The sequence below is a fragment of the Sus scrofa genome, chromosome X, assembly GCF_054392235.1.
Source record: "Sus scrofa isolate SSC_HxYL_T2T_F1_AM1 chromosome X, Sscrofa_HxYL_maternal_Yorkshire_Landrace_v2.0, whole genome shotgun sequence".
Classification (NCBI taxonomy): domain Eukaryota; kingdom Metazoa; phylum Chordata; class Mammalia; order Artiodactyla; family Suidae; genus Sus; species Sus scrofa.
Window position 1 is genome coordinate 100325233 of NC_139401.1, and position 20950 is coordinate 100346182.

The 20950-nt window shown below is 50.2% G+C and overlaps 1 protein-coding gene and 1 long non-coding RNA gene across 13 annotated transcripts in view; both read left to right on the forward strand.

Moving 5' to 3' along the window:
* The first annotated feature begins 309 nt into the window (after window positions 1-309).
* TMEM164 (transmembrane protein 164) overlaps window positions 310-20950 on the forward strand; it is a 214739-nt gene continuing 194098 nt past the window's right edge. For 5 of the 12 annotated variants that reach the window (XR_014835524.1, XR_014835525.1, XR_014835526.1 and 2 more), the window contains exons 1-2: window positions 1521-1566; window positions 1903-2573. Coding sequence is in view for 9 of the 12 variants with exons in the window: in XM_085008167.1 (XP_084864293.1) it covers window positions 2184-2573 (390 nt within the window). In the remaining 3 variants the exon portion in view is untranslated. Of the gene's footprint in view, window positions 766-1063; window positions 1188-1520; window positions 1588-1902; window positions 2574-20950 lie in introns of those variants that run through there. The other 7 variants (XM_085008168.1, XM_085008165.1, XM_021080003.2 and 4 more) reach the window with 5 other exon arrangements.
* LOC146394739 (uncharacterized) lies at window positions 4007-20171 on the forward strand. The gene is made up of 3 exons (XR_014835532.1): window positions 4007-4529; window positions 13475-18306; window positions 19655-20171. It is a non-coding gene; the product is annotated as an uncharacterized LOC146394739 (long non-coding RNA).

Here is a 20950-nt window from a genome sequence, read left to right on the forward strand (position 1 = left end):
ATATTCTCCTAATTCTTTGTGAGTCTTCAATAAATATTAAATCAACACGAGGTCGATTCTATAAAGGTCTTTTTCCTGTTTCCCTGCCCAAAGAAAAGTAAACCACAGTCTACGGGTAAAAGGCAGCAGGGAAGGGGGGCCCTGTTTCAATCAGCAGCCCTTATCCAATTCTTGGCCCCCACCCACACTGTCCTGGCCGGCCTTTCAGAGGCAGGACTCTTGGCCAAGTGCAGGTTGGGAAACAGCTGCTCCGTTGCAGGGAGGGGGGCAGGGAAAGAGGTCAGGGGAAGCTTCTTTTCCTTCAGCTCCAGTACGGTTGAGCAGGAAGGTGTGGCAGGCGGAGGTTAGAGGGAGAAACACCGGAGCAGAGCTGGAAGGGGAAGAGCCTAGCAAAGTAAGATGCCTCGTCCTAGGACTGGAGTGGAGGGTACGGCTGTGTCTAGAAAGGTGAGAGAAGATGCCTTCCTGGCCCTGCCCAAGTCGGCTGTTTTCCGAGTGGACCGGAGGAGAGGCGAGGAGTAGAAGATCCCACCCAACAAACCTCCCAAAGCCAAGCCTGCCCAGCCGCTCATCACTAGCAACGGCTCGTCCATTCCCCAAGAACTTGGCGAGGGCCGGCTAAGCGCCTACTAGGTGCAGGGCGTACAAAGATGTGTCCTGGGGAACCGGGTCATAGGAGGTGGAGTCGGTCAAAACGGCTTCGCGGAGGAGGCGAATTCCGTAGACCATGGTGCAGGAAGGTGGCCGTGCACGCGTGCTGGCTCGGCAAGTGCAGAACGCGAGGCAGGCCGGGGAGGAGGGGAAGGAGGCGGGGACTGAGCCCGGGGGAGGGAGGGGGAGGGAGCGGAGAAAAGAGGGAGGGTGGGAGGTGTGAAGGGTGGGAGCGAATGTGGGGGGGGAGGCCGGAGAGGGGGGAGGAGGCGCGGCGGGGTGGCCGCGGCTCGAGGGCGCGAGGGGGGCCCGGGGCCAAGCCGGACGGGAGCGGGGAGGCGGTGGCGGCGGCGAGGGGGAGGAGAGAGGGAGGGGAAGAAGGAGGAAGCGAGCGCGGCTGCTGCAGGGGGAGGAAGACCGGGAGGAGGAGCCGAGTGCGGCGGCCGCTGCGGCCGCCGGGGGAGCCGAGAGCCGGGGCGCGGGGAGCGCGGGGAGCCGAGTGGGCGCCCGAGCCGGGGCCGCGGGCCGAGCTGCCGGTGAGTGGAGCCCCGAGGGGCGCGGCGGCCCGTCCCCGGGGCCGGGCGGGAGGCGCGGGAGGTCGCGGCGCCGGGGCGGAGGGAGCGGGCCGGCCGGAGCCCAGCCCCCGGCTGGCCCGGCCTCCCGCCCGCCTTCCCTCCCTCCCTCCCCGCTTCCTCCCGCCGCTGCCCGCGCGAGGGGGGCAGGTCCCGGGCGGGCCGCGGGCTGGGGGAGGTGCTGCCTGGAGGGCGGGCGTCTGGGGCCGGGGGGTGGAGCTGGGGGCTCGGGGGTGTACCCGGGGGCGGGAGGCTGGACCGGGACGGCTCTAAATTGGCTCGGAGGGGCCGGTCGGCGGCGAAGTTGCTCGCTGGGGGCAGAGACGGCCACGCGGTTGCAGGAGTAAGCGATCCCCTGTGGCGAGTGCGTGAGACGAGGAGTCCGGCGCCCCCGCCAGCCCTGTCGCCCTCCCCGCCTGCCCTGCCCCGCCAGCTCCCCTCCTGGCCTCCGCGTGTCCCTTCGCCGTCGCCCCCCGGTTCGCTCCCGCCGCGCTGCTGGGTCCCCTCGGCCCTCGCTCTGACCCTCCCGGCCTCCGACTTCCCCTGACCCCTCCCTGCTTGCTTCGCCACTGCCCCTGTTCCCCTTTTCCTCCCTCGCTAGTTACCCCTCCCCGCTTCGTAATTCCCGATGCAATTGCCTCTTTGAGACCTTTTTTTTTTTTCCTCTCCTTCCTTTTAGATTGGCCAACGGCTCGTTTCCACCCTGCCTCGTTGGTGGCCACTGGAGAAGCGCGGGGGGCTCCCCAGACAGCCGTGGGGACAAGTTAGAGCCAGCACTTTGCCCCGGGCCTCGCGTGTAGTTTCCCCGTCCCCTGCTCTCGGCGCCCCGGTGTCCAGAGGGGGGTGCGGGTGCGGGGGTGTGCCCTCCGTACATGTCCCACCTCCAGGGCCACCCTCCGGGCTTGTGTTCCATCTCGCTCTTGCTTCCTGCACGGTGGTCGCGGGGAACCACCTTGCATCATGTCCCGGTATAGCTACCAAAGTCTCCTGGACTGGCTCTATGGGGGCGTGGACCCCAGCTTTGCAGGCAATGGGGGCCCCGACTGTGCTGCCTTCCTCTCTTGGCAGCAGCGGCTGCTGGAAAGTGTGGTGGTCCTGACCCTGGCCCTGTTGGAGATCCTGGTGGCCCTGCGGCACATCCTGAGGCAGACGAAGGAGGACGGTAGGGGTGGCCGTGGCTGCCAGCCAGAGCAGGTGACCCAGCGGCCAGAGGAAGGCAAAGAGAGCCTGAGCAAGAATCTGCTCTTAGTAGCCCTGTGCCTGACCTTCGGGGTGGAGGTGGGCTTTAAGTTCGCCACCAAGACCGTCATCTACCTGCTCAACCCCTGTCACCTGGTCACCATGATGCATGTGAGTCTGTTGACTTTTTCCCCGGGGCAGCCTCAGCCATCAGAGTCAGTTGTGTGCTCAGGACCCTTGGCGGTGTAGAACCCCTCATCCGTGTGGGAAGTGGGAGCCTTAAAAATAATTTGCCAACGAGGGGCTGTTTCGGTGCGGATTTTAGATCTGGCTTTCTACCACCTCTGCACCAGCCCCCCAGTGGAGGTGAGCCCAAGGAAAGACTGGCCCTCAGGCCGGCAGCCCCTCCCCTCCTAGGCCTGCCCTGGCCTTCCAGAAGCAGGAAGTCCGGCCCCAGCCAGGTGCCCTTTCTCAGTCACATCTAGGGACCACGGCCCAGGCACCCCCCCCCTCCGCCGGCCCCTCTGCCACAGTTAATTTCCCAGCGGCCTAGTTGCATTCTTTCCTGGAGGTGGTCACAGAAGGTTCCCAGTCTCCACTGTGGTACTTTGGCGAAATACAGGTTTCTCTTAAGGACTCTTTCCTTGGGGAGTTCATGCTCTTAGGGTGAGGTCTGCCTTTGAGTTCTGAGGTGTGGGAGCAGCGCCAAGCTCCGACTCACTGCACTCTGAAACAGACCCCAGGCGGGACCGTCAACTTTTTTCTCTGTCTGTGGCGAGAGGGTATTTATTTCCTGCAAACCTCTCCCATCTTCCCACTGAAATCTCCCCAGGACATGGTCCAGGGGTGCCCAGAGAGCGGATTTCTTTACCTCCCATTAGCAGTGCTAAGAAAAACAAATGAGATTGAAAAGGAAAGTTGCCAGATACATAAAAATAAACTGGGTGAGGACCAAGAGCGAGACTGCCTTTCTGTACTCAGCCTGTGCAGAGAGATATTCTAAAACTATAAAATCGTGGAGGAGGAGGAAGAGGAGAAAGGGGGAGAAACAATCTTTTGAAAATTTCCGACCGCGGAAAACCTGGTGTGTTTTATTCAGGGACAGTTTTGTAGCCTGTCACGAGCCTCCTTGTTGCTTTTATATTTGTAGGTTATTCTCAGGTGATTTGAACCGGACCCCGGTGTAGGGCAGGAGGTGGAGGTGATCTCCATTTCACAGGCCTGGAGGGGCCCCGGGATGGGAGGTCACTTGCCTGCGGCCAAAAGATGAATTCGCTTTCGGGTTTGGAAAGCTAACCCACCCTCTTTGGGATTGCGAGCTGTCAGCGGAATGGCAGGGCCGGCTCTGTGGGGAGGCTGATGCTGATCAGCAGGGCGCCGCCTCCTTGTGGCGGGGATGCTTGCGAGCTCTGTTCTAGGAACTCCTCTCTGATGGCAGGTTCTTTGGCGTCAGTTTCCCAATCTGTAAAATGTGCCCGATGGCCACAAGCCCAGTCTTGCAGATGTGGCAAGGAGGTATAGATAGATAGCTTTGGAATAAAGAAGTTCCTATGGACGGAATGGCTATAAGCATCCAGCAGGTCTGGAGTGTGTGGCAGGTTTTTTTTTTTTTTTTTTTTTTTTTTTTTTTGCCACACACGAAGCATGTGGATGTTGGATGTTCCAGGCCAGGGATCGAACCCGAGTCGCAGTTGTGACCTGTGCCAACAGCTGCGGCAATGCCCACTCCGTACCCCTCTGCGCCACACGAGAACTAGGAGTGGGTAGCATTTTTTAAGAGGGCCTCTTGGGAAGCGATGCCATTCACAGGAAGCCCAGGGCTCTCCCAGTGAGACCTTCTGTGTAAATTTGAGCCTGTCCTCTTTCTTTCTTTCTTTTTTTGTCATGAATGGGCTTTTTGTTAATGAAAGGAAACAACGCATCTCAGCCACTGCTGTGTGAGGCTCTTGGGACAGGAGTGCTTTTTTTGGATGGCAGGTGGTGAGGGTCAGAGGGTGCCTCTTCTACAAAGGGGTCTTGAGGCCTCTGACAACCGCATGTCTAGAAGGTCAACAAAGAACTAAATTCAGCCTGACTGAGGCTGCTGCTGGGGTGATGACGTCAAATCTGGCAGCACCATGGTTCCTAGTGGAAAGGTTTTTAGAGGCTTTTAGAAGACTCTGGAGACTTCGTTCTGGCATTAATTAGTTGGGTGACTTTGGGAAAAGTATTTTTCCTGGGTCTCAGTTTGCCCAGCTGCAAAATGAGGCAGAGTGGTATTCCTAGCTCTTGACAACCTATGTTCTGTGATTCTTTTCTCCGTTAAGTACTGGCCGGGGGAGAAAGAGCCACAGAGAGCTCGTCTAGAAATGCTTTTGACCTCCTTACTGACTTCCAGTGGCCTTGTTCATCTTTTTTCATCCTTGGATCTTTTGCTCCCCATGTCTTTGCAGTAAAGTAAACCTGACCAGGTCCACCCTTAGGGGCATGTATGGATGTTGTTGGCACTTGGAGGCTGACGGCTGCAGAGAGATGGATGTTTGGGGGACTCTGAACTGACTTCTGTCACCTGTGCTTTTTCTCTTGGCCTGTGTGCTTAGCTTAAACTCTGAAGCTAGAAGGTGGCGCCGAAGAATAGAGTCATGCCGAGGAATTCTTGAGGCCAAGCAGCATTGTACTCCTTTGTCATTTACTCCTAAATCATTGCTTTGTGCCTTTTTTTTTTTTTCCACACCCATGGCATATGGAAATTCCTGGGCCAGGGATCAAACTTGTGCCGCAGCAGCGACCTGAGCCACTGCAGTGACAACACCAGTTCTTAATGCCAGTTCCTTAACTCTGCCACCAGGGAACTCCTGCTTTGTGTCATTTAAAGAGTAACGTCTGGCCTACTGGGAGACCTAGCCTCCGATGAACCCAGCATTCCATACCTTACCTATGGCTCTTCCTGGGAAGCGAGGAGGTATATGGGTTTTTAAAAATTGCTGTGAGTCCTTAAAAGAAATCTTAATAACAGATGGCTGGGAACAGTTTTCTGACTTGGTTATAGCAATGACTAATGATAGTAAGTATGGTTAGTAATACTCTACATTTATCTAGCACTTAACTGTTTATAAGACACTTTTCACATGCTTTATCTCCTCTGGGTTACGCTAGATAAGCTCGGGCCGGAGAGGGAGATGTTAAAATGTTCCCTGTGACTGTGTGTATTGCAAAGGGGAGATGTGTCGAGTACAAAGAAAAGCTTTGGCAAGTGAATTAGCTGAGTTAGGCTATATTACGGCAGTAAATTCTGTGGAGGTCAGAGGTCCTGATAAGGAAAGGGAGACATTAGCTGAAAAGAAAGCAGGAGCTTAGCAGAGACATTGCTGCTGTGTGTCTCTCAACTGCATGACTCAATTATGGCTTTATGGAAGGGCCTTGTTCCTCACAGTCAGTGTACGTTTGTAACAAGGACAGTATTGCTTTAGGCCAGCGAATGGAAGAGTTGGAGGGATATTGGTTAGTCTCCTTCCCTCCCATTATTCAGTCTGTAAACAGTTTATTCCCAAGGCCTGGATACACAGACCCTCGTCAGAGCCATACTGCCTTTGGGTGACTGCCGGCTTTAGAAGCGTAAGGAAAGGACAGTTCTTCCGTCTGGGCTCCGGCTCTTTTTTTTTTTTTTTTTTTGTCTTTCTAGGGCTGCACCTACAGCACATGGAGGTTCCCAGGCTAGGGGTCGAATTGGAGCTATAGCCGCCAGCCTACACCACAGCCACAGCCACGCGGGATCCGAGCCGCGTCTGCGACCTACACCAGAGCTCACGGCAACGCCGGATCCTCAACCCACTGAGCGAGGCCAGGGATTGAACCCGCAACCTCGTGGTTCCTAGTCATATTCGTTAACTTCTGAGCCACGATGGGAACTCCCGGGCTCCGTTCTTGATTAGTATTCCTGCGGTTGGCTTTCTTGCTATCTCAACTCAAGCTGGTGATGCTTGAGGGGTCTCAGGATCAGCAAGCACCAGGGTTAACCCACCACTGTTAACCCACTTGCTGGGTATCAGTGGGTGCTTGCACCGATAAGTATTTTTTCAAGCATGGCTGGTCTCTTCGTGCGTATTATTTTGGTAGGTATGGGTGACAGGGAATGAATGAATGTACTCACTTTTTGCTATTTACCCCCCAAATCACCCTGCAAGTCAGTGGCAGAGGCGGCTTTAGAACCGACCTGCCACAGTGGGAATTGGGGTTTTAGCAGGAAGAGATTCTCATAGCTATTAAGTCCTCAAATCTATAATTTCTTAGCAGAAGGGTTAAAATGCCAGATACTTTGATCATGTCCATAAAGACCAGTAGTCTTAGATTGCTGGCCTTTTTATCCCCTTAACGTCCAGTTTTAATATTGTCTCTGACTTGGGAACTTCTAAAAAGATCGAATTTTGGATGTCTAATTGGCCACTGCCGATTGGTTCTGTCTGTGTCTGTGAATATCTCCTGCTTGGGCACTGAACTTCGAGGGGCACGATGCATGCCTTTTAGCCCTCTGTGCGTCTCTGCCTAAGGCAGGCTGGATCTTGGTTGCGCATTTGGCAAAGTAATTGATACTGTTAACCCGGAGCCCCAAACCTCTGGTTATTAGCCTGTAATAGCGAGTGAGCCCCCATTCGTTTTCAGAGTTGCCATTGCTGTTTGATTTCTCTGTCTTTACAATATCTTAGAAGGCTGATTTCCGCCAAGTGTGGCTAGCCTGCTTTTGGTTCCCTGTTTGTTTTCTTCCTTCCCTCTTCGCTGGAAGTGTGGCATGGCACAGATTCACAAGGATCCTGAGTTTTTTGTGATACCTTTTGCAACTCCATTTGCTCTGTGATGAATTTGTTTTAGAGAAAACCTGAGAGGTGGGAGAACTAGGCTTTTTGGCCCCCGCCTCCTTGACTTCAGCCCAACCACACCTCCTCATCCCCATCTGTTGTCTGGAGCCCTGATAACTGCTCCTGCTTGCGATTGACGTCGGTGAGTAGTGGGTACAATGAGGGATCCAGCCATCTGCTGACGCCTTTTCAGATGGCCTGTGTCATCAGTCCAGGGGGCCACCAGGGGGATGATGTTTATATGGGTCTCAGCAGTGAGGCATGACATTCCTTTTTGGTTTGTCTTCTTTTTGCCCCCCAAGGAAATTTGCAGAGAATTTTTCCATCTTTCGTTGTTACAGTCTTTTTTGGGGGGGGGCGTCCATTAGAAAGAGAAGTGTCGTGGATTGGTGGATTAAACAATCTGCAGACAGCCCTGGGATTTAAAAGGAGGATGCTAGTTTTGCCTAGCGGCTTACTAGGGAACCTGAGCAAATGATTTAACCTTTTCCTGTCTCCATCTTCTCCATGAACTGTGCCACAGGGAACCAGAGCATTTTCATCCTCTGCAGTAACTCTGTGGTCACTTAAACAGAAGCTGAGCACAGCTGACCAGAGCTGGCAGATGACCAATAGATTGTTCACCTCAGACTCAGAAACCGACAAACCTCAACTCCTTGTCACCTTTCTTGACAGCTTTCAGAATCCATTCCTCTAATCATTTCTGCTGCTTTTCTCTGGATCCTTGCCCGTACCTGCACACCCTTCTCACATACAGCCTGTACCCCTGGATGCTGTGACCAGAGGTCCAGCCCACACCCAGCAGAGGGGAAAGATGCCCTTCCCAGCCTTTTCTGGCCAGGCACCTGTTAAAGCAACGCAGCGTGCAGCTTGCTGTTAGGTAACAGTATGCGGCTGGCTTTGGCTCAGGGGGTGACCCGCAGGCTCCCTAGATGTTTGTCCCTTTGCCATGGGTGTGCCTCCTTCGTTGCTCTCTTCCCGGGATCTGTCGTGAGTTCCTCCGTCTGTAGCTCCTGAAGATGATTCTCCTCTGAAACTTTCCAGATGACCTTGACTCCACAGTCATTCCACTCATTCCAGTAACAGCTTTTGTCCTGCTTTCCCAACCCTCTGAACACTCTGCAGAATGTTCCACTCTTTGACCTACACCTTTGTGTTCATGTAGGGGTAATTCTGTGAGTGTTTGACGGGGTTGCTTGTTTTTATGTGTTCGTTCATTCTCTATCATTAGAGTGGACCCCTACCTTTAAGGACAGGAGTGGCGTGTTTTTTTTTTTCTCTATAACTCCCTGCAGAGCTTAATACAATACTGTACGTGCACACTAATTATTCAATGTGTGCCTGGATCATGCTGGCTGACTGACTGACCGACAGAGCTGAGTTTTTTCTTCTCTTTTTTTTTCTTTTGCCCGCTGGTGCCTCTCTGTTCCCTTGAGGTCTCTTGAGCCCTGTTCCTAGGTCTCCTGTGCCCATTAAGAGAATCTCCTGGTTTTTTTTTGAAATCACCAGAGGAGAGAGGTGGTTTCACCTCCAGCTTATACATCTTTTTGTTGAATTTCCATCACAAAGAGCTGGTTATTAGGAACTGTAGCCCACTGTCTGCCCATAGTATCTGCCCTCTTTCACGGCAATGAGGAAATTATGCTGTTGGATCTTGGTCTTAAACCCCTTGGTTAGACATCTGGCAAGGTCTGCTTTCTTCTTTTCCTTCTTTAATATCAGACACATTAAAAAGAATGTTATTAGAATGTCTTTCTCCCCTTTTGTGTTTTTTCAATGGGTATCTCGCTGTCATCCTGCCTCATTGAAATACCCTCTGCAAGAAAGAAGAGCCAGGCTTCTCAACTTCTGTTCTTTCATATCTTCTTTTTTTTTTTTACTTTTTTCATTTTTACAAAGTATAATTGACAAGAGAATTGTAGGATATTTGAAGTGTGCACAACGTGGTGTTCCCATCGTGGCTCAACGGAAACGAATCCAACTAGGAACCATGAGGTTGTGGGTTCAATCCCTGGCCTCGCTCAGTGGGTTAAGGATCCGGCATTGCCATGGGCTGTGGTGTAGGTCGGCAGCTGTAGCTCCGATTGGACCCTTCGCCTGGGAACCTCCATATGCCGCAGGTGTGGCCCTAAAAAGACAAAAAGACAAAAAAAGTCCACAATGTGATTTGATGTACACATACAAACATTGTGAAAGCATTCCCCCCCCCCCCGAGTTCATTAACACATCCATGGTCTTTCATATCTTTTGTTAAATTGAGAGCATCTTCTGCCAGTAACTGGCTGAGTGGACCTGAAGTGACTGTGGGTGTGGAGAGCAGTGATTCTTGGACTTTTCTTAGTGGAAGTTTCCCTTGGAAGCCTGTTCTAATGCAGATACTTAGTTTTCTACTCAGGGAGTCTGAGTAGGTCTAGGGCCTGGAGGATGAGGGCGGGAATCTGCATCTATTACAAGCTCCCGAGTGGGTCTGATGCCCGTGAGCACTGGACCCCACTTTGAGAGACATTACCTAGTGGCTAAAGTATGAGATAGGGAGGTCTCATCGTGGCTTGGTGGAAAACGAATCTGACTAGCATCCATGAAGAGTCAGGTTCGATCCTTGGCCTCACTCAGTGGGTTAAGGATCCGGTGTTGCCATGAGCTGTGGTGTAGGTCGCAGCCATGGCTCGGATCTGGCATTGCTGTGGCTGTGGTGTAGGCCGGCGGCTACAGCTCAGATTCGACCCTTAGCCTGGGAAACTCCATGTGCCATGGGTGCAGCCCCCAAAAAAACCAAAAAAAAAAAAAAAAAGTACGAGGTGGGAAGTTGGGTCAAATGCTCTCCTAACTGGCAGGAACCTGGTGGCCTGTGGGTGGGGCATTTAGTTTCCTGGCAGTACCTCAGTATTTTTGTGGGTGTGAAATAATGTGGCTGAAGTTAGAGGTTGAAGGCCCCGAATTTTTGTGAGATAGATTTTAAGGAGGCTTTAGGGTTCCAGTGACTTGTTGGGCACCTAGGAGCTTTGTCAGTGGAGGATTTTGGCCAGGCCTCCTTTGTCACCTTCTCATCCTTCCAGTCTCTGAGATCTTCGGGAACTAACAAGAGGAAATATTGACAGAGAGTTCTTGCATGCTAACTCTGCTGGCAAGACTCTTGTTTTAAACGTTCAGAGGAATGTATTCATTCTTGCATCCATTCAGCAAACATTTATCCAACGTGTATTGCGTGTCAGGCACTGTGCCAGGCACTGAAGGTTCAAAGATAAACAAGAAACATTCTTTGCCCTCATGTTGCTCACAGTTGAGATGAGACAGGCAAGCAAAAAGATCAACTAAGTTACAGCATGTATGGTAACAGATTTGAACACAGCAGAGAGGACAGAGGGTCTTTTTTTATTTTCCCTAGTGCAGTGAAGGAAATCTTCCTAGAAGAGGTGACATTTAAGTCACGAAGGAGACATGTTAGCTCCCTGAGAGCAGGGACCATCAGTTGTCTTGTTTTCTATTCCGGTGCCTCTAACGGGGTCCACCTCACTGTAGGTACTCAATAAACCTTTGTGACTGAGTAGGCGTTTGCTGGGAGTTGCAGGAAGGAAGGGAATCTAGGCATAGGAGACATACATGCAAAGGCATAGAGTTGCTTCCTCTTTGACAGGAAAGCTTTGCAACTGTTACCTGGAGTCATCATTTGTGTGTGATTCTCAGGGGCAGATTTTTTTTTTTTTGTATTTCTCCCTTGGCAAACCAAGTGAAGGTCAAGGAATGCTCAGTCATTTCTGGCTTGCTGATAAGACAGTTGCAGTTGCCCATGAATCCTCGAGATGGAGAATTGTGTTCTCTGTGCTGTCGCAAGGAGGGCCCACACTGTCAAGCACACGGATGAGAAGGAGTAGGCATTAAATGTGGGAAGTGAGGGAGTTCCCATCGTGGCTCCGTGGTTAACGAATCCCCCTAGGAACCATGAGGTTGCAGGTTTGATCCCTGGCCTCACTCAGTGGGTTAAGGATCCGGCGTTGCCGTGAGCTGTGGTGTAGGTCGCAGATGTGGCTTGGATCCCGTGTTGCTGTGGCTGTGGTGTAGGCTGGTGGCTACAGCTCCGATTGGACCCCTAGCCTGGGAACCTCCATATGCTGCGAGAGCAGCCCAAAAAATGGCAAAAAGACAAAAAAAAAAAAATATATATATATATATATATATGGGAAGTGAGATAGCAGGCATCCCACCGTGGCCAGAAGATGGTTTTTAGTGGCTGGTGGGGTTGCTGCTCCCCGCCCCTCCTGAAGGTCCACAGCAGAACTGATGAAATGCGATGCTGTCCTCCTGCCACCTTTCTCTTTTCTATTCCTTGTCCCTGCTTCCAAGTCTTTCCCCCGCTGAGTCACCCCGGTCCAAGTTTGCCTCCTTCCAGAGTATTCCATGCTCCAAATCAGCCCCATCTCCATTTTCAAAATGCCTGTTCCATCAGAGGAAGTCATATCCCTGAGGAAATCAGGAAGAAAGCATTTCCATTTGGGAGGTTCATACCGAAGTATGACTGGCTGAGTCTCAACTGGGGCGGGGAGAGCAGGAGTTTTTATTTTTTTGTCTTTTGTCCTTTTAGGGCCACACCTGTGGCACATGGAGGTTCCCAGGCTAGGGGTCCAATCGGAGCTACAGCTGCAGGTCTACACCACAGCCACAGCAACGTCAGCCAAGCAGCGTCTGCAACCTCCACCACAGCTCACGGCAACGCTGGATCCTTCACCCACTGAGCGAGGCCATGGATCCAACCTGCCTCCTCATGGTTGCTAATCAGATTCATATCCACTGAGCCATGACGGGAACTCCAGGGCAGGAGCTTTTAAAAGGCCCTCGGACCCTTACTTGATCTCTCATTGCTGGGGTGTGTCCCAGTGTTTTTGAGCAGGTGGCCTTTCCCCATGTCCCTTAACCCACGGTTTTGGCCTCCCTCCCGCTCCACCCCGCCTCCTCCAAGAACTGGGGTTATCGGTATCTTGCTACGGTATTTGCTGGGACCCTCCCGCCCCGCCAGGGTAAGTCTCCCAGGCGCTGGGCTGCAGCGGTTAAATCCGAAGGCCTGTGGAGGACTCCTCCTCTTCTGGGCACTGTCGTCTCTGTTTACTCAGCTCTTTCCCAGGGAAAGCGCTGCCAGCTAAACAGGGCATGGCTTGCACATCTGTCAGTGTGTGGTGTGTCAAGGGACTCAGACCTGTTGCCAGGCTGAGATCCTGAAGGGGAGGGTTGGGGGCAGGTCTCCCCGTTGGCTGTGGTTCCTTAACAGCAGCTGTGGGAGGAAGAGTAGGATGAGTCTTATCCCGGGCCAGGTGCCTCTGAGGAAAGGGAATAGATGGCCAGAGAGAGGAGGGTTCGAGAGGCTTGGCCTGTTGGGGCAGAAACAGCCCAAGCCCTGTCCCATGGGCAGGTGTTCAGGTGGGTAGAGGAGGAAGAAATGAGATTATGTGGAGGGGAGAAAGGAAGCACGAGTCCCTTCTCGTTCCAGCCCAATGCCTCCAGTCTCCCTATCTCCATCACACCTCAGTGGTGGTATAAACTTGGGGTGTATTTTGCCTGGGAATTGAATCGCCTTTGCCAATCGACCAGCTGTGTTTGCAGAAAGACTCTGACTGTGCTCAGGCTGTTGCTAGCAAAGAGACATTTCATTCAGGTGCTGATTAAATAAGGCGCAGAGCCAGATTGCACATTAAGGCCCTTAACTATGGCTCTGGGAGCCCTGGGTAAACACTTATTAGATGTTCTGGGCAGAGTATTAGCAGAGGCTGCTGGATGGGAGGTGCTTTCTTCAGAAATCAGTTTAAGGGAAGATGGCTGGGAGAGACTTTGAGAAAGGGTCTTGGTTCCCTTTTCCTAGGTTTGTGAGCTCCAAGCTGCGGAAATGTACCTGAAGGGCTTCACACACAGGCTTCCTCATTGGCATTAACTTGTGAAATTCACCAGGACCCTGTAGGTTTGGATTGGGACACGGGAGAGCCTGGCTGAGTTAAGTCGGACAAGAGAAAAGCCTCCTTTTCCTTTTTTTTTTTTTTTTTTTGTCTTTTTGCTGTTTCTTGGGCCGCTCCCTCGACATACGGAGGTTCCTGGGCTAGGGGTTGAATCGGAGCTGTAGCCGTCGGCCTACGCCAGAGCCACGGCAACACGGGATCCGAGCCGCATCTGCAACCTACACCACAGCTCATGGTAATGCCGGATCCTTAACCCACTGAGTGAGGCCAGGGATCGAACCTATAACCTCATGGTTCCTAGTGGGACTCGTTAACCACGGAGCCACGGCGGGAATTCCAACCCTCCTTTTCTTAATGCAAGTCGAACTTAATGGATTGAGCTTTTGGACCATGTTTCCTGGGTTTGTATTTGAGCTCTATCACCATGCTACTTATTTGCTATCAACTTCAGTTTCACCCATCTGTAAAATGGGAATAATAATAGTACCTACCTAATAGGGCTGTTGTAAGGATTATATGAAATAATTTAAATCACGCGTATAACAGAAGTTCTGGCTCATTGCCCGCACTCAGTGTTAGCAGTTTTTCGTAGTACAGTTGGTTCCTCTGAAACTGGGTACAAGTTCTGCAGATTCCACCAATCAGGGACCGCAAATAGGGAAAAAGATTCCAGAAAGTTTGCAAATGCCAAACTTGAATTTGCTCTGCACTGGCAACTAGTTACATTGAGTTTACATTGTATTTCCAACTATTTACATAGCATTTACATTGTATTAGGTATTTTAAGTAATCCTGAGATGATTTAATTAAAGTACACCAGAGGATATGCATAGGTTACATGCAAATACTACACTATTTTATTTTATTTTTATTTTTTCCCTTTTCATTATGTACTTTTCTTTTTATTTAACATTTTTTTTCATTTATAATTTTTATTTTTTTCCATTATAGCTGGTTTACAGTGTTCTGTCAATTTTCCACTGTACAGCATGGTGACCCAGTTATACATACATGCATACATTCTATTTTCTCACATTATCATGCTCCTTCCTAAGGGACTAGACATATTTCCTAGTGCTATACAGCAGTATCTCATTGCTAATCCATTCCAAAGGCAATAGTTTGCATCTATTAACTCCAGACTCCCAGTCCCTCCCTCTCGGCAACCACAAGTCTATTTTCCAAGTCCATGATTTTCATTTCTGTGGAAAGGTTCATGTGTGCCGTATATTAGATTCCAGATATAAGTGATATCATATGGTATTGGTCTGTCTCTTTCTGACTGACTTCACTCAGGGTGAGAGTCTCTAGTTCCATCACTACACTATTTTATATAAGAGACTTGAGCATCCACAGATTTTGGTATCGGAGGATGCTGGAACCAGTGCCTGGTGGATACTGAAGGATGACTGTAGTAGTAGTACTATATGGTTCAGGGCATACCGGGTAAAAGCAGACTTGGGTAATAAAGGACTGGGTTCAAATCCTACCACTAGCTGTGTAGTTCCAGGCAAGTTACTTAACCTCTCTGATCCCTAGTTTCCACATTTGTAAAATGGAATAATAATTATTCCTACTCTGCAGGGCTGTTGTAAGGATTAAATGAGAAGAATACTAATAAAGTACTATCTAAGGTAGTAAATAGTCAATAAATTGTAGCAGCGATATGGTGATGATAATGAGCTTTCTTATCCTTATTATGGCTGCTGCTGCTGCTGCTGCAAGCTTGAAGAGCTGATGCAGGGATAAGATGATAAGGGATTAGATTCAGGAAGACAGCTTTAAGAATCTCACTCAAGAGAAGCTTCCCTGGCATCTTTGTTTCGTGTAGTGGGCAAGAAGATTGATTTTATGCAATTGGCACTCACATCTTTACAGGGTGGGTTTGCTTGGCTGTTCAAGGCCTAAGGACAGCTTTTCGGGGAATTCGAAAGTTAAGCTTAAATTACCCAGTCCGTCTGTCTGTCCTTCCTTCCTTCCTTTCTTCCCTCCCTCCTTTTTTTCTTTCTTTTTTTTTTTTCTTTTTAGGGCCATACCCATGGCATATGGAATTTCCCAGGCTAAGGTTCGAATAGGAGCTCTAGTTGCTGGCCTACACCACAGCCACAGCAACATGGGATCTGAGCCACATTTGCAACCTACACCACAGCTTACAGCAACGCTGGGCCCCCAACCCACTGAACGAAACCAGGGATTGACCCCTCATCCTCATGGATACTAGTCAGGTTCGTTACCACTGAGCCTCAACGGGAACTTCCAAGTCCTTTCTGAAGAATGTGGAGGCTGGCTTTTCAGGGACCTCTGGACTTAATTATTGCTGCTCTTCATCAATGGGCTGGCTCTCTGGTAATAGCAAGCTTGAGATCGGTAGCCTGGGGAACCAATGAGTACTTGACAAAAGCAGGAAAGGGGTGGTTTGAGGGTGGACAGAGACAGGTGCATGGACTTAGTTTTTAACTTTTGCATTAATTTCTTTGGACTGAGGGGAGTGCAGCTTTCTCAAGTGCTGCCTGTTCTCAAGGTTAGGAAATTATTGAAGGAGAAAAGGCCGTTGCCAGAGCTCCTGGGAGAAAGGCAAGTTAAGTGTAGATCAGTACTTTCCTGACATGTCAGCAAATGTATAAGAAAACAAACAAACAAAAAGACAATTCTTCCAATATATCCAGGATATGGGAAACCTCTCATTTTCAAGACCAGTTACGCATTCAGAGCTGGGGCCTCAGCTGCCAGTCAGTAAAGGGAGAGCCCCCTTTAATTAAGCACAGCTTTCTGGGGCCCAGGCCTGGGTCACATGATCTCATAGCCTTGGGTGCCCCATCCAGCAAGGCCACTGGAAGGCCCCCAGGCAAATTCCCATGCTCTGTGGGTAAATAGTTCCTTAGTCTTGGAGTTGAGCGCACTGAGAAGGCTAAGGTCATGTTTTCTGTCATAACCCTGGTTCCGTGGGAGGAGCTGGCGTGAAGGGCATTCCTCAAACAGACCGCAGCCCTTAGAAATTTGGGGAGGCCGTAACAAAGGGTCCTCTTCCTTCCTATCGCCCCTTGTTCCTTGTCACTTCGCTTTTGTCAAGCGTTTCCTTTTTTAAGTTCCAGGCACTTGAGTGTGTGCGGCCGTCTGTTGGCTGCACATTATTCCCGGAGCCCCGCAGGAATGTGGCTGAGAGTCATGTGCCTAAGTGCCTTGTTATCTTCAGCGCTTGTACACTTGGCCCCTTGGGCTGCTGCTGCTGCTGCTGCTTTTACATGGACTTTGCTCCCTATTTCCTGGGCCCCCAGTCCCAGGAGGACTCTTGGGGCACTTTGGGGAAAGGGGCTGTTTTTTACCTTTGGATCACCGATCCCCACGCAGCAGCTCACTGGCCTTGACAGGTCAGCTCTCCTCAGAATAGCCCTGCCAGCCAGCACCAAGCCAAGGTCACGTTTCCCTGGTCGGCTGGTGGAGTTTCTGGCCAGTGAGCCAAGAGAACAGGTTGACCCCCAGCCCTGTGGCCGTCCTCCCTGGGCAGGGCTCTCAGGGCAGGTAGTGTCTTGGGCCTGGGAAGTCAGGGGTGACCTTTAGGCCGAGGCTGCATTCGATTTGTGGAGATGAATGAGAAGCCCTCCGGGTCACGGGGTCTCCTGCCTGGCTGAGTGACAGTCGGGCCATGCCTCATAGCGGTGCCGTGTTTGCTCAGATGGCCACATGTGGAAACCAGGCTGGGATCATCTTGCCACCTTTCTTCCTCCCCGCTTTGGGTCCGAAGTGGACAAACCGTTTGCAGAGTCCACTCTAGTCTGCACCTGTATTTCGTATCCCCCTTTCCATGGTCAGTTTGCAAGGAACGGAGGGTTAATCCTGGCTTCTCCCACCTACGATTTCTCTTTAGTTCCCCTTCGGGTTGGTTTCTCACTTGCCAGTCGTCACTGTCTATCGACATTAAGGACAGTTGGTGCCGCTGCTCCCTCAGGGTCCACCTCACACCTTTCCAACCCCGTCAAGCCGGATTAGGGTTGGACAAAAAGGAGTTAAGTTTCAGAGAAAGCGCTCATTACAATTTTTGGTGATCTCTGTACACTCTGAAAGTCAGGAATAGTAGTAATAATAATGCCTGTAACGTTTTCCAGCATGAATTATGCTCCAGGCACGTGCTTAAGTCTACTGCCTATATATTACCTGATTTGCAGCCTTCCGCAAAGGTCATTTTTGTTTTATCTAATTCCTCGTTCCTCCGGTTCTAGCCGATTTCTCCTTTGGCTGACTTATACATACTGGGAAAGTATTCTAGCAATACTTTTCTGGGTTGTTGAAATGGCCGAGTGACGCCAAGTGTCACAGCTGCAAAGAAACCTCGGCGATCATCTCCTCCCTTGTTTTTTTCTAGATGAGCACCCTGAGACCCAGAGAGGTGAAGGGACTTGCCCTAAGTCACCCAGCTAAACAGAAGCAGAGCTGGAACTCCCAACTCCTGGGTCACTCCCTCCTTCTATCCCTAACCGTTCCAAAATCAAAGGAGCTGGACTTTTATTCTCGCCCACTTGTAGAGAACCAGAAATCTTCTGGTTTTTTGAGCATCATTGTTACAGCCTTGAAAGCGAGGACCTCCCGGCCGCAGGCCACCTTTCTACCTGACTGCTATAGCAACTGCTTTTGCAGTGTGTGTTTCTGCCCTTGCTTCCTCTCTTCCGCAGGGGAACCAGGCCGTAGTGCCACCGTTGCTTGCCGCTTGACCTGGCCAGGTAGGCCAGGGAGTCGTGTACGCTCAGTGAGCCTGTCTCTAAAGCCAGTTGTGATTTGCTGTGAGATATTGGTTGTTTGGAAAGGGGACCCATTCAGCTGGGAATATAACTGAGGTCATCGTCCCCCCCCACCCCCTCCAAATAGAGGCCTGTGTGAACAGTTGTATGAGGCCCCACGGCAGGGGAGTGTCAGAACCCAGAAGCTTTGTCTAGCAGAAGTGACAAAGGTCAAAATAATCTGCCAGCCTAGTGGGAGAGGTCAATTCATCTTGGTAAACAATGTAGGGTAATAGAGCATGGGATTAAGTATTAGCCAGGCCTGGGCCTTGGCTGTAGGTGTCGTATGTAAATGGTTGGCAGAACCTAGTAGTTCTGGCTAGTCAGGTAGCCTCCGGCGTTGCCGTGAGCTGCGGTGTAGGTCGCAGACACGGCTCGGATCTGGTCTTGCTGTGGCTGTGGGGTAGGCTGGCGGCTACAGCTCCGATTCGACCCCTAGCCTGGGAACCTCCATATGCTGTGGGGGCGGCCCTAAAAAGATGGGAAAAAAAAAAAAAAGAAAGAAACAGGTTCTGAAGTCAGACTGGCCCTGTTCAAATCCCAACTCCGCTGCTCTCGCTGTGTTACTTTGGGCAAGTTATTTGACATCTCTGGGCCTATTTCCTCTGGAAAATGGGGACAGTAGTGTCTACTTTGTGCTTTTCTTGTGAGGATTCAACACACTGCCACCTGTCTTTAGATCACTGGTCAGTGCATAGCAAGGACCGAGTACGTATGCGTCATGGCTGTTGTCGCTGTAAGATAGGGATGAACTTTGCCCTTCCTACCTCAGAAAGTAAGTATGACAAGGGAAATGAAATATGTGAACATGTCTCAGGACTACCAAGCGCCATCTAAATAGGAAGAATCATCTTTTGAGAGCATGCACATTCAAAAGTTTATTAGCCCGTTGTTTTTAGGACGCGCTGTTGATGGATATTTCCTTGGCGATCTGTTAAGAGGAAGAACAGTACGTTTTATATGTAGGGTTATATAAATGCTGGGACCATCAAGCATAGCGTGTCCTGCTTTGTCCCTCCTAGTGTGCTTAAGGGTGCTTAAAAGCCAAGTAAAGTGGTCGGAGGATTTGGAGTAAAAAGCAAGGATTATGATACTCTTCCCTCAGGGCTCCCATCTTAGTTAATGGCACTGCAGTCCATCAGGGAGCCAGGTTAAGTCCCCTGAAACCTTGACACATTTCCGTTCCTCTCTTCCATCATCGTAGTCTGAGTCATTTTGATTCTTTCACTTTTTTCCCCCCATCTGTCTCTTCCTTTTCTTCTTTGATTGCTTTGCCCTAATTCATCTGGAGGTTTATCATCATCATCATCATCACCACTGCCACCACCACCACCAGATGGCTTATCACAGCAGCCTCCTGACTGATCTTCTCTTTTCTAGGCTGGGGGCGGGGGTCCTTTTCTGCTCTGCCCATCCTTTGCACCGCTGCCAGAAATGATACAAGGAAAATTACCTGTGGGGTCCCGTCATTCCCTTGCTCCAAAGCCTTCAGTAGCTCCCTATTGCTTTCAGCAAGGGTAGCAGACATCTAGACACATACACTTTAGGGTGCCCCAAGCTGACTTTGCTAATCAAAACACGAACATACTGGAGTTCCCGTTGTGGCTCAGTGGTTAATGAATCCGACTAGGAAACACGAGGTTGCGTGGTGGATCCCTGGCCTCGCTCAGTGGGTTGAGGATCCAGTATTGCCGTGAGCTGTGGTGTAGGTCACAGACACGGCTCGGATCTGGCGTGGCTGTGGCTGTGGCTGTGGTGTAGGCAGGCAGCTGTAGCTCTGATTAGACCCCTAGCCTGGGAAGCTCCATATGCCGCAGGTGCGGCCCCAGAAAAGACAAAAAAAAAAAAAGAGACAAAAAACATGAACATGCTTTCCCAATATGAGTCTCCATGTAGATTCAGAGTCATCTTTGGCATAGCATTTTCTTTTTTTCTTTTTTCTCACCTTTATTGAGGTACAATTGACAAATTTATAAGATATTTAACACAAACATCATAGTGATTTGAGATATATATACATTATAAACGATTCTCAATGCCGCAGGAGCGGCCCAAGAAATAGCAACAACAACAACAAAAGACAAAAGACAAAAAGACAAAAAAAAAAAAAAAAAACAAAAAAACCGATTCTCACTGTCTAGTTAACACATCCATTACTACATTCAGGCATTCTATTTTTATTTTTTATATTTTTAATTTTTTTTAGGGCTGCTCCTTCGGCATGTGGAAGTTCTCAGGCTAGGGGTGAACTGGAGCCACAGCTGCCAGCCTATACCACAGCCACAGCAACGCTAGATCCGAGTTGTGTCTTTGACCTACACCACAGCTCACGGCAACACCAGATCCTTAACCCACTGAGCGAGGCCAGGGATCGAACCCACATCCTCATGGATGCTAGTTGGATTCGTTTCCGCTGCACCACAACAGGAATTCGTGGACATGTTTTTTTTCCTTTTTAATTTTTATTTTTTTTTATCTCTTGGCTGTATCCATGGGCATGTATGTGCTGTGAAATAGGGTTACAACTTTATTCTTTGGCATGCAGACCTTACAACATTTGAACCCTATTTGTCGCCCTCAACTTATGCTTATGTTGTCATGTGTTTTAGTTCTGTAATTATTTTAGCTTTTCTTTTCAAAATACAAGACATTATTTTATGTAAAAACATTCATTTAGACTTACCTACATAATTACCACTTTTTAAAAAGTTATTTTTATTTTTTGTCTTTTTAGGGCTGCACCCTCGGCATATGGAGGTTCCCAGGCTAGGGGTCGAATTGGATCTACACCGCAGCTACAGCAACGCCAGATCTGAGCCGCGTCTGCGACCCACACCACAGCTCATGGCAATGCTGGATCCTTAACCCACTGAGTGAGGCCCCTTATCCTCATGGATCCTAGTTGGGTTCTTTAACCGCTGAGCCATGAAGGGAACTCTATTTTATTGTATTTTTATTTACTTTAATTTGGCCACAGCATGCAGTTGCTTGATGTAGGATCTCAA